This window comes from Setaria italica, chromosome II (assembly GCF_000263155.2).
Source record: "Setaria italica strain Yugu1 chromosome II, Setaria_italica_v2.0, whole genome shotgun sequence".
In the NCBI taxonomy this organism is placed as follows: domain Eukaryota; kingdom Viridiplantae; phylum Streptophyta; class Magnoliopsida; order Poales; family Poaceae; genus Setaria; species Setaria italica.
In genome coordinates, this window is record NC_028451.1 from 47,113,672 (window position 1) to 47,127,742 (window position 14,071).

At 46.1% G+C, this 14,071-nt stretch overlaps 3 protein-coding genes across 3 annotated transcripts; 1 reads left to right on the forward strand and 2 right to left on the reverse strand.

Annotated features, from left to right (window-relative positions):
• The first annotated feature begins 404 nt into the window (after positions 1-404).
• Positions 405-3,822, forward strand: LOC101763073. Its single transcript, XM_022824373.1, has 5 exons — positions 405-664; positions 758-851; positions 1,419-1,659; positions 2,749-2,993; positions 3,273-3,822. Exons 1-5 carry the CDS (start codon positions 405-407, stop codon positions 3,690-3,692), a joined length of 1,260 nt encoding a protein of 419 aa, XP_022680108.1. The 3' UTR covers positions 3,693-3,822.
• A 1,360-nt stretch (positions 3,823-5,182) lies between these two features.
• LOC101763476 (protein trichome birefringence-like 11) lies at positions 5,183-6,976 on the reverse strand. The gene is made up of 2 exons (XM_004959804.1): positions 6,123-6,976; positions 5,183-5,669 (listed from the first exon to the last, which is right to left on the reverse strand). The coding sequence occupies exons 1-2, from the start codon at positions 6,974-6,976 to the stop codon at positions 5,183-5,185; spliced, it is 1,341 nt and encodes a 446-aa protein (XP_004959861.1).
• Positions 6,977-8,172: 1,196 nt separating this feature from the next.
• Positions 8,173-13,656, reverse strand: LOC101786663 (TVP38/TMEM64 family membrane protein slr0305). Its single transcript, XM_004958477.4, has 9 exons — positions 13,148-13,656; positions 11,872-11,933; positions 11,670-11,724; positions 11,469-11,567; positions 11,043-11,129; positions 10,775-10,891; positions 10,219-10,311; positions 9,367-9,397; positions 8,173-8,591 (listed from the first exon to the last, which is right to left on the reverse strand). The coding sequence occupies exons 1-9, from the start codon at positions 13,241-13,243 to the stop codon at positions 8,416-8,418; spliced, it is 816 nt and encodes a 271-aa protein (XP_004958534.1). The 5' UTR covers positions 13,244-13,656; the 3' UTR covers positions 8,173-8,415.
• Between the last annotated feature and the right edge of the window lie 415 nt (positions 13,657-14,071).

Genomic DNA, 14,071 nt, shown 5'->3' on the forward strand with positions numbered 1-14,071 from the left:
TCGCCTCCCAAAGAAAGGGAGATCATGGACAACGTGTAAGCTTTTCACTCTTGCAACTCCTGTCTCCATCTCACTTAATAAGTTTTTGCGGTACATTCCACCGGCCAGCCAAAACAAAACACATCAATGACATACCGACGAAGATAAGCTTTGACTTGTGTGATAATCAATCATCATTAATTAAATTTTGCAGTTTAGAATTGACCTAGAGCTGATGAAGCTCCACGAAGCCATTGCAATCCTTTTCGTTTCAAGTTCACCTTATATAAGTTATTTTAGAAGAGTCTATAATCGGATCAGTTTCAGGAAGGAAAACGTGCGGCATCAAGTTTATCAAGTTGACTCGCTGGAGGCACTTGTTCAATTCCCTAGGCTATGGGAATGCTGGCACGCGAGTCCAAGGGATGGCGCAGAGCCGCACCACGGAGCACTGCGTCCAGATGCCTGCTCATGGCGCCGGCCAAGGCAAGACCGCCGCGCCCACACCGGAGAAGCAGCTCAACTGCTTCGTCCGCTGCATCGCGCTGATTGAAAGGTTGGGCAACGCCCTCGGCACGCTGGCGTTCACCTGGGCAACCGTCGTCCTGTTGGGCGGTTACCCGACGGCGCTCAGCTCCAAGGACTTCCGGTATGCAACAGCCATAGTTTCCCTTGAAGCCGCAAGGTATCCATCAACACCACCCTTGGCTTTCAGATTCTTGAACATCGGTAGCCACGCATTTACAATAATTCATTTCATCCGCTCTGTATACTTCAGGATGTTCAGCCGCAACAACAGACTGGACTACCAGCTATTATTCCGCACCAGAGGTGCAGTTAGGCCTCTTGGATGGAATGGGCTGACCGTCATCGTATGCCTTTCTAATGCTGTACTGTACCTATTCATGATCCGGAAAACATATGGGTATGGCTATCAAACGTTGAGACATTCGACTAGGGATTTGGAAATATTCAAAGCTTGGGCTCTTAGCATGATAATAGTACCTGCTGCACTAGGCCAAATTTTGTCCCTGGGAGCTCTAAAACTACTCTCTAAACGGTTACGCCGTGCTATATCGCTATGTGTTCCGTTGGTTGCAATCATGTTGCTGGCTCCGGCTATACCATATTATTATGAGGGTGTCACAGTGGTTGGATATACTCTCAGAAACACAATGGCCAAATGGATAGTTTTCCTTCTACTGTTTCTTGCAGTGCTTGTGCTTACAATCAGCAGGCTACGTTACCCAAGAATCACCAAGTTGACAGAACATGCTCTGGGCAGCAAACAAGTATTTTGGCGTCGACTGATTCTGAATTCCTGCATGTTTTCTGTGCTGGTGATGTTGGCATTCATGCATGATGATCCAGTCTATCGATCGGTGATGATCCCATACGAAGTATACACTTTAGTAGTTGTGACATTTGGCAACTTACAGGTTCCAGCAGCAATCATACGTATCGTGCTCGCATCATTGCGTCTTGGATCACATTCTTACTATGGTGATGATGGCCATCTTGATAAGAGAAACCCAGGGGACAAGACAAACCTTGTCCCATCTCTAAATATCTTCTATGGGATGGTGCTCGGCCAAGGGGCACTCTACATTGCAGCCTGCATGCTCGATATCTTTTCATTCATCCCTCAGAGATCCCTTGCTCGCCAAGGTGGATATGCAGGTAAGTGGGGTGTGGAATGTGTCAAACTGTACTATGCATATGCCTTTGAAAAATACATGGAAGGCGGAGTGGTTGCTCCAAAGAAGATCAGCCTCATCACCTTTGCCATGGATTCCCTAAATTCGGACTCATCCAAGAATCAGTTCTATGGGATTCGCATCCTGCACAGCCTTCTTCAAAGAGATCTGACCAGAACACACCTCCTTTCAAAACTCACCACTTCTACAAACACAATCGCTAGATTAATCAATATGCTAGATTGGACGAGTCCAAGGGACATAACTATCAGATTATTCGCCGCAAAGGTCATTACTGAGCTTGCAAATAGCCTCCGAGTTGTCACTGTACCTGGGACTATGCAAGTTGTATCTGCTCTATTGGATTATGGCAACCAACAGAAAAGAGGAAACCCACTTTTGGACACAGATGATAAACAAGAGGAAATACATGATCTAATTTTGAATGCTAATGTCATCCATGGTGAAATACAGGATGCAGTTCTGGACACTAGCAGTCTGTTAGAGCCACAAGACCGTTCACTCCAGCAGGTTCATATTGATGAACAGAACAATTTGATACTCATATGGTGGCAGCGGATTTCTAAATTTTGGTCAGTCCCCAAGGAGGAACCATTGACAGACCAAGATCTTCTACCTGCACTGGGTATGTCAATTCTTGACAGTCTTACTAGTTGTGACCAGGACAATTGTGAGGAAATCAACAAAGCAACTGGCCTCATCTCAAAGATCATAGGATTCACAAATTACAGTCGAAGTGACACCATGTATACTTGCGCTCAATGGAGGGTTCTAGTGATGTCATCATTGAAGTTGCTGCACAGTCTTACAAGCATCAGTGGAGAAATCGGCATAACGCTACGGCACAAGATATCTAAGCATCCCTTCCTACTGAGAAATCTTGCATATATCCTCGTAGACAACATGAGCAACACAGAGTCAAGGAAGCTAGTGGCAGGAATCCTTAGGAATCTTGCAGTCCATGAGAACGCAAGGCAAGCAATCAGACGCATCCAAGTGATCATTTCCAGGTTGATGCATGCATTTCTCACTCCGGAACCCTCCAATGCAGATGATGATCGGTTGCTAAGGAAGATCTCCGGGCAAGCGTTGACAATGTTGGCAATGGACAGTGTCAACAACTGTCTGACCATGTTAAGGGAAACAGGGTATGTATTCATTAAGGAACTCACAAGTATAATCCGTGTTGACAGGTACAGATGCGTGGCAGCAAGTTTGTTGAGAAGTATGTGCCTGCATGCCCAGCAAGAGCTTGAAGAATCAGACCAAAGAGAACTATCTTACGCCTTGCGAGAGGTGAGACCTACTAATACAAGCTATTGGTTCAGTGTTCGTAAGTGGATCAATTTACTGTTGGCTTGTATGTATATGCTCTTACCTCTTGGATTCTTTAAGTTCTGTATCTTTTTTTTTTACTTAACCATCTATCATTTTTCTTCAGTTGGATACGCGTGTGCTTGCAATGCATTAGAGTGTGGCCCCTAGCATGCTTGTGGATTATATATGTCATTACTCATTACTGAGGGTAAAATGTTCAATTGATCATGACTAAGGTTGATGATGTTTTCACTACAGGTGTTAGAAAGAACATTGATTGCAGACGGGGCAGAACTAGAGATTTTCATTGGCCTTAGTTCGCAGATATGCAAAGTGATCCCAGAAGACTTGGCCAAAGAACTAGAAGACAGTCATATCAAGCAAAGATTCGTGATGCGGCTCGTCGACGTGCTGAACTCATACACAGAGCCCAGCCCTCATTGCCCCGGGATCAGGAGGGTGATACTCGAGCAAGCTATAAACATGATGGAACATGACTCCCGCTACACCAACTGCTTCATCGATCGCCACATGGCGGAAGCACTGTCCATGGTGGAAGAGACAGTCTCGGAGGCCGAGAACTACAGCCTCTTCCTGGGCGATGTAGGGCTCATGGAAGCCCGCGAGCCTTTGTCCTCTCTTATGGCGAGGGCCAAACAGCTGCTGGCCGTCCGTTGAAGTTGACACTTTGAACAGCCATCATGTATACAAGTTGTAGTTGTGATGCGGATATTATTTTCTCTGCTGCTGAGTCCTGTTTATTTTATACTTGACTTCCTAGGTTTAGAGTTGGTGGTATGAAAGTGAGTCCCAGATCCCATGTATGATGTATTATTCTTGTGCGTTGTGAAAAAGATCTTATTGTTGTTATAATTATATTTGTGATTAATCGATTGTCATAAAACTTCACTAGCTTGCAAAGGTAGCCTTCGATAAGTCAGCAAGCTCTAGTATCATCTGCATTGCCAGTCCTATGGACAATTGAAATGGATCTAGGATTGGTCCTTTATAAAAAAAAATCGATCTAGGATTTTAATTTAGGGTATGCCAAGCTAGTACTCCAATGTACAATATGTAAGATCTAATAGATAATTTGGTAAAACAACTATAAGTTTTGCCAAGAAATTTGGTATACAAGTTCATGGTAATATCCTTACAAGACCTTATAATGCCATATTCGAGAAAAGATCTTATAATGCCTTAAAATTGCTCAATTAAGTTCGATTAAGCACAAAGATACTTATAAAAAGTTCACTGCATTGAGTCTGAATTATGTGTAAAAGAATCTAAGCACGATTTAAAATCCTAGTGGATAACTCATGGATTTCTCAATTGTCACTGGAACGGCTGAAAGCGTGAAACGTCATAGTGCGCTACTAATGCTGACTAAGCATTAAAAATCAAATATTTTTCACTGACATAATATTAAGCAGCAAAATTTGAAGAGTAGTTCACCAAGAGAGGCTCCCAAACATTCAGATCAGCCACCTGCCCACCACCTAAGTGAAACACTGGTCAAGATGCACCCGAGGGAGGCCAAAGAACGACATGAACCCAAGAAGATGCCTGCTTCCTGCACCAACAAGAACGTTAATTTCAGCAGCAAGAATCAGAAAACTACGCATAGAAACGACAATGCAATTGATTCAGGAGATGGCCCTGCCAGCGAATCCACTACATACGTATGTCCAGACGTTGAATTGTTACTGGTCTATTTGTGCCGGGAGAAGAGGTCAAGAGGCCGAGAATGGGCTAGGATCGCCAGCCGCCGGTGGGGTGGGGAGCGGCGGCGCTGGCTCCTGCCTGGCCGGAGGGGCGGAGGCGGTGGAAGGAATGTTGCGAGTCATTGTGTCGGGCGATCAGCACAGGATCTGAAGGCGAGACGTCACTGGCTCGGTCCGACTGGAACTCGGGAGTTTTTTTTTTCTTTTGCACATCCATACATGGGCTGTTTGGACTGGGCCGCATCACGGGGTATGCCGTGGCCCAACCAATCACCAATGGTAGGTAACCGAGAGAGTCCGAGATCAGGCTAATCGTAAACCATTGCAGTATGTACAGGAAAAAAAAATTTGAATTTTTTTTCTCAGCTCTAATAATCCTAGACGCATGACCATATCGCTGGCCACAAGATCAATTGCCCACATTTGCCACAAGTTAGTTTAGGATCACGAGAACCTCCTGACAATCAAAGCGTAGAGGAGCTCGTTCCACGCGTCCGGCACGCCGGGCAGGCACCAGTGGCTGCAGTCCGCCCTCTGCCCCGCCGGCGTCGTCGTCGTCCTCGACGACGATGGCACCACGTTGTTGTACACCGACGGATGGCCGTCTCTCCTCTGCGCCGTCATCAGGGTGACGTTCAGCACGTGCAATTTCTTCTCCGGTGCTTCGTCAAAAGTCGGGTTCAGTACGCCCGGCCACCGGTGCAGCGCGATCCTCGACGTGTTCAGCTCCGGCAGCGTCTCCGCGGCACACCCTCCTCCACCGTCCGTGACCCTGACGTGTGCCGGTGAGTACGTTCGGAACACGACCAGTGTTTTTACGGCGTTCACTTCCTTCTGGATCCATTTCTGCAGTGTGTTCATCGCTCTTTGGTACGCGTCCTCGACGCTCATGTTCAGTTGTAGCTTCTTGCCGTCCTGGAAGTAGCATCCTCTTTACAACACACAGGAAACAACGTATGAAATGTCGTCCAGTACAAAAGTTTGACGTGGAAGATTTTATTAATTAGGGTGCTCCACGAAAGAAAGACTTCTTCAAGAAACAATGCAGAAAAATTATGGTTTGATTATATGTACACTGATGATGAATCGGTCATTGCCTTTTTGGAGTCTGTGACCCTATGATTAGCTAAGTTTTGAAAACATTAACTATGTTGTTAATAGTTTCCTTTTTATTATAAATAAACAATAACAATTAGCATTTGAGGTCGATCATAAATCTTAGTGACTGTAGATGAACAACTTTGAAGAGATTTTTTGTGACTACGTGGACAATTTAGGTTTCTATTCAACTATGTTTCTGTTTCTTTAAGCAGTTTCTGTAATAAATAGGAACGAAATGCGCAATTTGTAGGCGATGCATTTTAGACCGTGACAGCATACTCACAATCGCTGCAGCCTTTCCTGGTTCCACCAGTGGCCCGTGTTGAACACCAAGATGTCCGCGTCCTTCCACCGGGCGGCCCTGGAATCCATGGCGCCCAGCTGGAGCGTGGTGCCGACGCGCTTCGGCGAGCGGCGTGGCGGGCGGCCGCGCCGGACCAGGTACGGCGACCGGTAGTGCTCCACCGTGCAGTTGTGGTCACGGAACCGGAAGGAGAGGAAGCCCTTGTGCTTGGTGATGGGGCTCCCGTTCTCCTCGTATATGGAGTTGGAGCCCTCGCCGGCGGCGACGGCCGAGGCGAGCATGCACAGCATGGACTCCCACTGGTTCCGCCCGATCGAGTCGCCGACGAACACCAGCCGCCGGTTCCGGAGGATCTCGAGCAGCCTCGTGGCGTCGAAACTTGGCAGCGTGCAGCGCCTCGGCTGCCACCTCCACTTGGCGTACTCGCCGTCCGGCCGGCCGTTCTCGCGGCACCGGAACCCCACGTCGACGAACGGGCACTGCCCCGGCTCGTACAGCGCGCCGCGGCGGCGGTCGTCGACGGCGTCGCGCACCCACTCCCCGTCGACGGACATGCTGCGGACCAGGTCGTCATCGTCGCTGCAGTACCTGCTGCCACCGCCGTCGTTCACGGCGCGGGTGGCGACGGCGGCAGCGCCGGTCGTGGTGGCCCTGACGAGCGCGCCGACCTCCCGGGCGGTGAGCCTCGCGGCGCCGAACCCCGAGGAGGCGGCGGCGACGAGCAGCGAGAGGGCGGAGAGGAGCACGCAGGCGCCCCACAGCGCGATCTGCTGGTCGCCGCCGCCGCCGCACTGAGCCTTATTGGCCCTCCTCCGCGCACTCGCCATCTCCATCGCTCCCCTTGCCGCAGGCCTTCACCGGTGGCGGCAGTGGGGTAGCATGGCACGCAGCGCGAACAAAGGGTGCTCGACAAGGCCGGAGACGATCGCTCCTTGCGCCCTTGTTGTTTCCGTTCTTGTGTTTGCGTCTGACTGTCTGAGGGACGGATGTTATGTTCCCTCGTTCTTGGAGTACGCGGTAGGGACGAGGCCGGCGAAGGACGGACCGGCGGCGGATTGGTGCATAAAAAATCACTCCGGTGAGCCCGAGGGGAGACGACGACGGCGACGTGGGCTTAAAAGTATTGTGCGGTTGCATATCAGGCCGTCCGACGTGGAACCGCTGCAAGGCGTTGGCATTTGGCAGCGGCTGCTGCGGCGCGCGCGTGCAAAAATACTACTACTCCTAAATGTTATTGAAAAAGAGGCTAAAAAAGGGCTAAGCGCAACATGTAGTACGCTATGAATCCAAGATCTTTTGCTTTGATAGTTTGAATTGCTGACCCCGATTACCACGAGGTGCAGGAGGAATTGTGAAGGACGGGTTATCAGCACGTTGAGTTATGTTCGCGTGAGCGATGTGGTAAAATCTCAAAAGCAACAGCCCAAATTCACAAGGGTTGTCGCAGTCTTGGGCTTTAGAGGTAACGAGACGGCCTTCACGATTTCCGGGCCGCTGGTACTGGGATGCCACCGCGCGCGCGCGCCAATCTGCCAGTTGCATTCTTCCCCAGCAAAAGTCAGGCAGGTTTGACTAAGTTTATAAAAAAAAATGTTGATCAAGTACAGGTAATGCATGTCTTAGCACACGGTTTGACTTTGGGCAGATCTTTCTTGCATTCTTGGCGCCGTTTGGCAGTATGGCGATGATTTGCTTTGACACAATCTGTACTAGTTAGTATCACAGTTCGGACACAAGATGTGGCGTCGATTAGCTATTCAACACGAATCAGACACAGTAGCGACAGAAAAGATGTACACGGGTCGGTGCAAGTGCAACGCAGTGCGCCAAACTCACCAAACTACACAAGCAAAGGCAGCACAAGTACGAGCGCACGTCAGCAAACTTTCCTGATTATACGAAGCATCCGTACTCGGCAGGAAATTTCTCAATTCGCGTAATCCCGTCAATGATGTATGTTTAACCAGTTAACTCAGACAGCGCAGGTATGACAAGTAAACAAGGCCCACCTAAAGTTCGTCACGCCAGGGAACAAAGAACCGCTAAAGACTACAATTGCTTTTTCACGCCAGGTAGCACGTGGATTTAAACAGAGTGTATACTGTATTACTATTGCCTATCAGTCAAATGCATCCTGGTTCTCTTTTGGGGTTGCTTTTGACCCTTTTACAGTTTTACCTCCCCAATTGGCCTCAAACAAGAGCTATGGGTATATATATTGTGCTACAGATTCAACAGCCAAAGAATGTACATCTGAATTTGCGAACACTTTTTACTTCTCATGATCTTCGTTTGATGTGTCAATCTTGATTACAAGAGGTTGCTGTAGATCCGAGGGAGAGGCTACCACAGGAAGCTGTGAGGTTCCAGCGTCGAGCTCTCCATTCTCAGCCAATGCCTTCTCCAGAGATGATTTTGCAACTTTTGTGACGCAGATAATCAAGACAACTGCAAGACAACATTGAAAACAGTCAGTACATACATGATAAAGGAGAGCCTTGCACTTAAAGTAATACAAGAGCAATACATTAACGTGCAATTTAATAGAAATTCTTCAAAAATGCTTCAAACAAAAGGGATTGGACACATAATGTTGCAAAGCCCGAGATAAAATCCACTAAGCTGCTGAACTGAAGGCCTAGAGTTGAAAGCAGCTATGTTGGCTATCTAGCTATTTAAGGAGCATCTATTAATAAGACTGGATTTGTAAGAGTGCGGATTCATTCTGCCTAGTCCCAAAGACCTTCTAGAATTGCAATTGAAGTCAGTTAAAATATCAATTTTTTCTGCTCCTCAAGGCCTGAAGCTATATCGACATGACATCTCATCAGTCATCCATCCATAATCAGGCCATATAGGGAATCCCTAGTCTCGGCAATCAGCATGCGGTGCTGTTCCTTACTTAATTATATGAAGATTTGGAAATCAATAGTGAGTATGTTTTGAATCTCCTAGGACCCATGGTTTATGCGAGTTAAGATCAAAGATAAATTCTGGAACTATCTATAGTTCAGGACCAGTGACAAGGAGAATGGCCCAAAAATAAGATTGTATTTACACAATGCTGATGCACAGAAAGCCAAGATTTCTGTAAAAAAAATGTCTTGGCTTACTCAGGACATCAAAGATTTTGATTAAAAATTTGAATGTCAGTTTTAGATATAACCAACGGGGAAAAAAGCCATATATTATCAAAATCTGCAGGGAAGAAAATGGCACTTACCAGACAATACAAAGCCAGATATTATCAGAATCTGAAAAGAAACAAGAATAGGTGTCAGCATAAGCTACTAGGAAGTTGTGCACAAAATTGAATCAACTTTTAGAATGCAAACGAGGAACAACTTAAAAGCCAATATTTGATTTGCAGTGATCAGATGTTTTCCTAACTCTGTTCATACATGATAATAATAAAAGTTTTCTTTCCTGTAGCACATGTCTACTCTCCATATTTGATGCTCAATGTTTTCCTCATGCGTCTCCGCTAAAACTAAGACAGAATTCAAGACATAACAGTTCCACGACTTCCATCCACTTTCAGTGCAAACCCATAAAATTAAATATACTGCCTAATGAACCAATTAATATACCATTGCAACATTTAAGAACAGGGCAGTCAGTCACCATCAAAAGTTTGTCCTCAAGTGCAAATCACACATCCCACGATGAAGTTACTCATTTAAGTGTGCAAGTGAAAATGAACAAGATAACTGCATACATTTCCCAGGGTCCAATGATGAAACAACTTGTTAAGTCAGATGTGCAGCAGGCGTGGATGGACACACTTTATCAATAGATCTCAGCCATCTAAATTATGTATCGTAAACAACAAATAGAGTATGCGAACAAACATATTTAATGAATTATATTCATGTAGAACCCAGGATAGATGAAAAATGCAATGTGATCTGTTCTTCTTTCTTGATGAAAAGGTTATTTACTCTGTATTCAGAAAATTCGGATGAGCTAGTATCACAAAACCAAATGCATGACATGTCACAGCACAATGTAGCCATCTGAAACAATGCATCGTTACTTTCTTGAACATGCAGAGAATAATGGTATCATTACTCACCCATCGAGTAGTTGAGATCTCGCTCCACCCATGCGTCACATCTGATAGATCTTTCAGTGTTGTTCCAACATATACCAAAGCGAGGGTGATTGGCTGCAAAACAAGAATGGTTAGCAAAGATGAACTGCAACATTGCCTTGCTGAGCTAAGATCAGTTCATAATGAAAAAAAAAGGTTATGTAATGCTGCAACTTAGCTAATTACAAGAGTATCTTATTATTAGCTGCAAGTTTTGTGTCAATATATCAATAAAATAAGAAGTAATGTACCGAACAAGAAGTACCAAAGGGCATTAGTGCATTTATGCTAGAAAAGTCTAATACACTACATATGCAAAAGCATGCTACAAACAAATAGTTGTAATTATGTAAACAATGTAGCAGATGGTTACAAAGTGAGGTGTCAATGAGCCAGCTAATATGTGCCAGTAGCCTGGTGCCATAATACAACAACAAAGCCTTTTTTTATCCCAATCATTTGGGGTGGTCTAGAGATGAAAGGCAACATGAGCCACCGAATAAAGAGTAGGTAAAAAGGTAAAAAAGCTGAAGCATACCATCATTCCTAACCAAGAAGCCAGCATGTATTCTCCAATGCCAACAGGAGTGACAGACAACAGGTAGTTCAACATGTTGAACGGAAGTAAAGGCACAAGCCTCAGTAGCAACACGATCTGCGCATATATTAGAAGCCTTAGTGAAATTGTGTATATGATCAAACAAGTTCACAATACAGTTACATAGCACTCCCAAATAGCGAACATCAGTCAAATGTTATTTTTCAGCCAATGGAATGTCTAAAACCTACTGACTGCAAGAAGTTACCTTGAAGCCAGACCTTTGGATGGCAATAGCTACGGCTTGAAACTTGGGGTAATCTTTGCATTTGGAGAGAACGTAAGGCCTCCCAATCTGCACCAACATTATAAACTATTATAATATATCGGAAAAGTAACAATGCAACTATACAGTGATAACTAAAAGAGGCAAATTATTGAACTTAATAGTGCATGACGATCTACCCAGCAGACATAATTATTCACAGAAATAAGGTGCATAACTTGTACCAAATTACTTTTAATGTAGTTCCGGTTGAAACACGAGACAAAAAAGGCATGCACACCACAATACACACTTTATAACATGAATGAAAACAGTAGCTGGACGACCACACAGATGCAATGAATTGCTTTAGCACTTGGCATTTTATATCCCTCTGTGGCAATATGCAGTTGGAAAGACAATACATACCGTCCTGCCAAGAAGAAATGCGGCAGTTGCACCTATTGTTGCTCCAAGGGAATCAGCAACAAACCCAACAGGCAAGCCGAAAAGATAGCCCCCTCCAAGCTGGCACATAAAATGGCAGCAACTTAAAAAGGTGATCTAACACCTGAAGGCTCTTAAAAAAGGGCAAGGCTCGAAACAAGGGGAAATGGCAATTGCACGTACTGTAAGAATTGATGCTGGAACAGCTAAGACCGTCAGAGGGATGTAAGCAAGGGCCCTGTAGTAATACACAACATGAATGGTTGGAATTTAAAAAGTAATAAGGGAGGTAATATAGAACCACGATACTTCAGCTCTATGCTGCTAAAGTGTGGTTGCAAGTGCAAATCTAATCCAATTATGAGCAAAGGAGTTCGATACTTACAGCACCAAAGGACCCCATGGACCCAAGTTCCCCTTGATCCAAACCAGAAAATCCTTTAGAATCTGTCATTGTAAGCTTAAACAAATAAGTATCTGATACAAAACTTATAACAATCTACATTCTAACTTCTAAGGGTTCATGCTCCTGAGATTTTGGCAGCTAGAAAGCGAAGAGAAGGCAAGTAAGAACTTCCCATACTTTGGACTACACTTAGAAAATAGAATATCACCGCACTGCAGTATTATGATCTAAATGAGGTAAAAGTAAAAATAAAAAACTAACTGACATGATTTCCTAGGAACATGACACTTGGATTGAATTCTACAGAAAGGAAAAGTTAAGGATTACCACCAATATTTGGTTATAAAAGGCAAGCACAGAAAAAAGGAACCAATAATGAAGGAAACATCCTGACTCTGAATAATTCATTATAGCTCCCGACTCTTAAAAAAATTCTTATAACTCACACAGTCCCATAGCATATTGTCTACCGAGAAAACATCTGAATCAAGATGAAAGCTAGAAGAGCGGTTAACAATATCAACTGGATCCAGGCGGTTAAGAAAGGTGGGCTGCAAGTATTAGTTGAATACAACACTAAAACAGGAAACAGTATCTAGGTCCCACTTTGAATAACCCTATCCTCCTAGCATACCATAACTGGGCACAACACTTACAAAAGACAGTGGTAGAAAACACAATAAGGATGTATTCAGATTTCAGAATATGATAAGGAATGAACCCATAATAAACTAATCACTGGCATGGCTATCCCCCAATTCATGTACTCTATTTACCGTGTGCCAGGGCTCCTGGCACACAACAGTGGATGTGATGAAGGAATATACTACTCGTTAAAAGTTTCTCATTAGACTGTAAATGCATTTCAATTTGTAAATCCATGTCTTCATGACAACATGTAAGTTACTAACTTATAATCACGCCATATCAACACTACATTTCAGAAGATTGAAACATTAAGTGTGCATTTGGTGCAGCAAACTACTAGCTCCACTGAAACAGAAATTTCAAGTTATAATCATGGCAGATTAAGGGTAGCCATGGCATGGGGAGATTCAACCAATCAAGAGGGCAAACAAAGCTACATTTCAGCAACCGGACGACTAACCACACAGGTAGTTTAAGCTGCGCAGATTAACAAGTGCGCATCCCATGATCGCACACATCAGGAGGTTGCCAGCCCCAACACGGCAGAGGGCAGACACCGAATCCCAAACGAAGCGATTCGCTACGGGATGAGGGGATAGAGCCGCACCTTCTCGACGGGGAGCGTGAAGAGCGCTACGCCGACGGCGACGAGCAGGACGGTGGCGACGGCGAGGCGGACGGCCGAGGGCCACGAGAGCGCCATGGACGCGAGCAGCCTCCTGCGCCAGGGCCTGAGCCTGCCGCAGTCCTCCCCTCCCTCCCCGCCCTCCGCGCCGTCCGCCCAGCCCCCCGTCCTCCCCCGCGCCCGCAGCCCCACCGCGGCGCCTGCCAGATTTGCCGCCCCCGGATCTGCCTGCCCCCCTCTCCCTCACCCTCCGCCTCCGCCCTTAGCTGGCTAGCACGCGCACCCGCCGCGGCAGCTCATGGCAGCAGATGCGACGCCGGATCTGGAGGCGGGTGGAGGCGTCCCGTCGAGCACGCGCTGCGACCTGCGTTGCGTTGCGTGCGGGTTCGATTTTTTGTTCGCCTTTTTCCCGGTGGGAAGACGGAGGGAGGAGGTGAGAGAGGGGGGAGGCTTCGCTTCGCAGTTCGCTCGCTCGCACGCTTCGCTTTGCTTTCACCTAACGTCCCCCACCTCCCCGGCGAGCGCGCCAGAACCGACAGATGTGACGCGGCGTGATCCGGTCGGCTCTGGCCGGGAAGCGGTAGAGTCTGGCCTCTGGCGGGTGGGTCCCGCCCCTTAGGCAAACCCGTGGATAATGTAGCTACTATTATTAATTGATCAATAAAGTAATTTTATTTTGAGAGAGAGAGGAAGAAAATAACTTTGGCTATCACTGTCGGACCGTATTTGTTGCAAACCATCTAACCCGTGCAACTTTGAAAACTATGAATCAAGGTTAAAAGATAGCTAATCCAACGGATACAGTTAGTGGTGGGATTATTTGCAGTTAAGCCCCGCCCACCCGCCGGCCACTTTTGCATATCATAGAAAAGGTGCTTATGAATCAAGGCCACAAGATGTTAATCC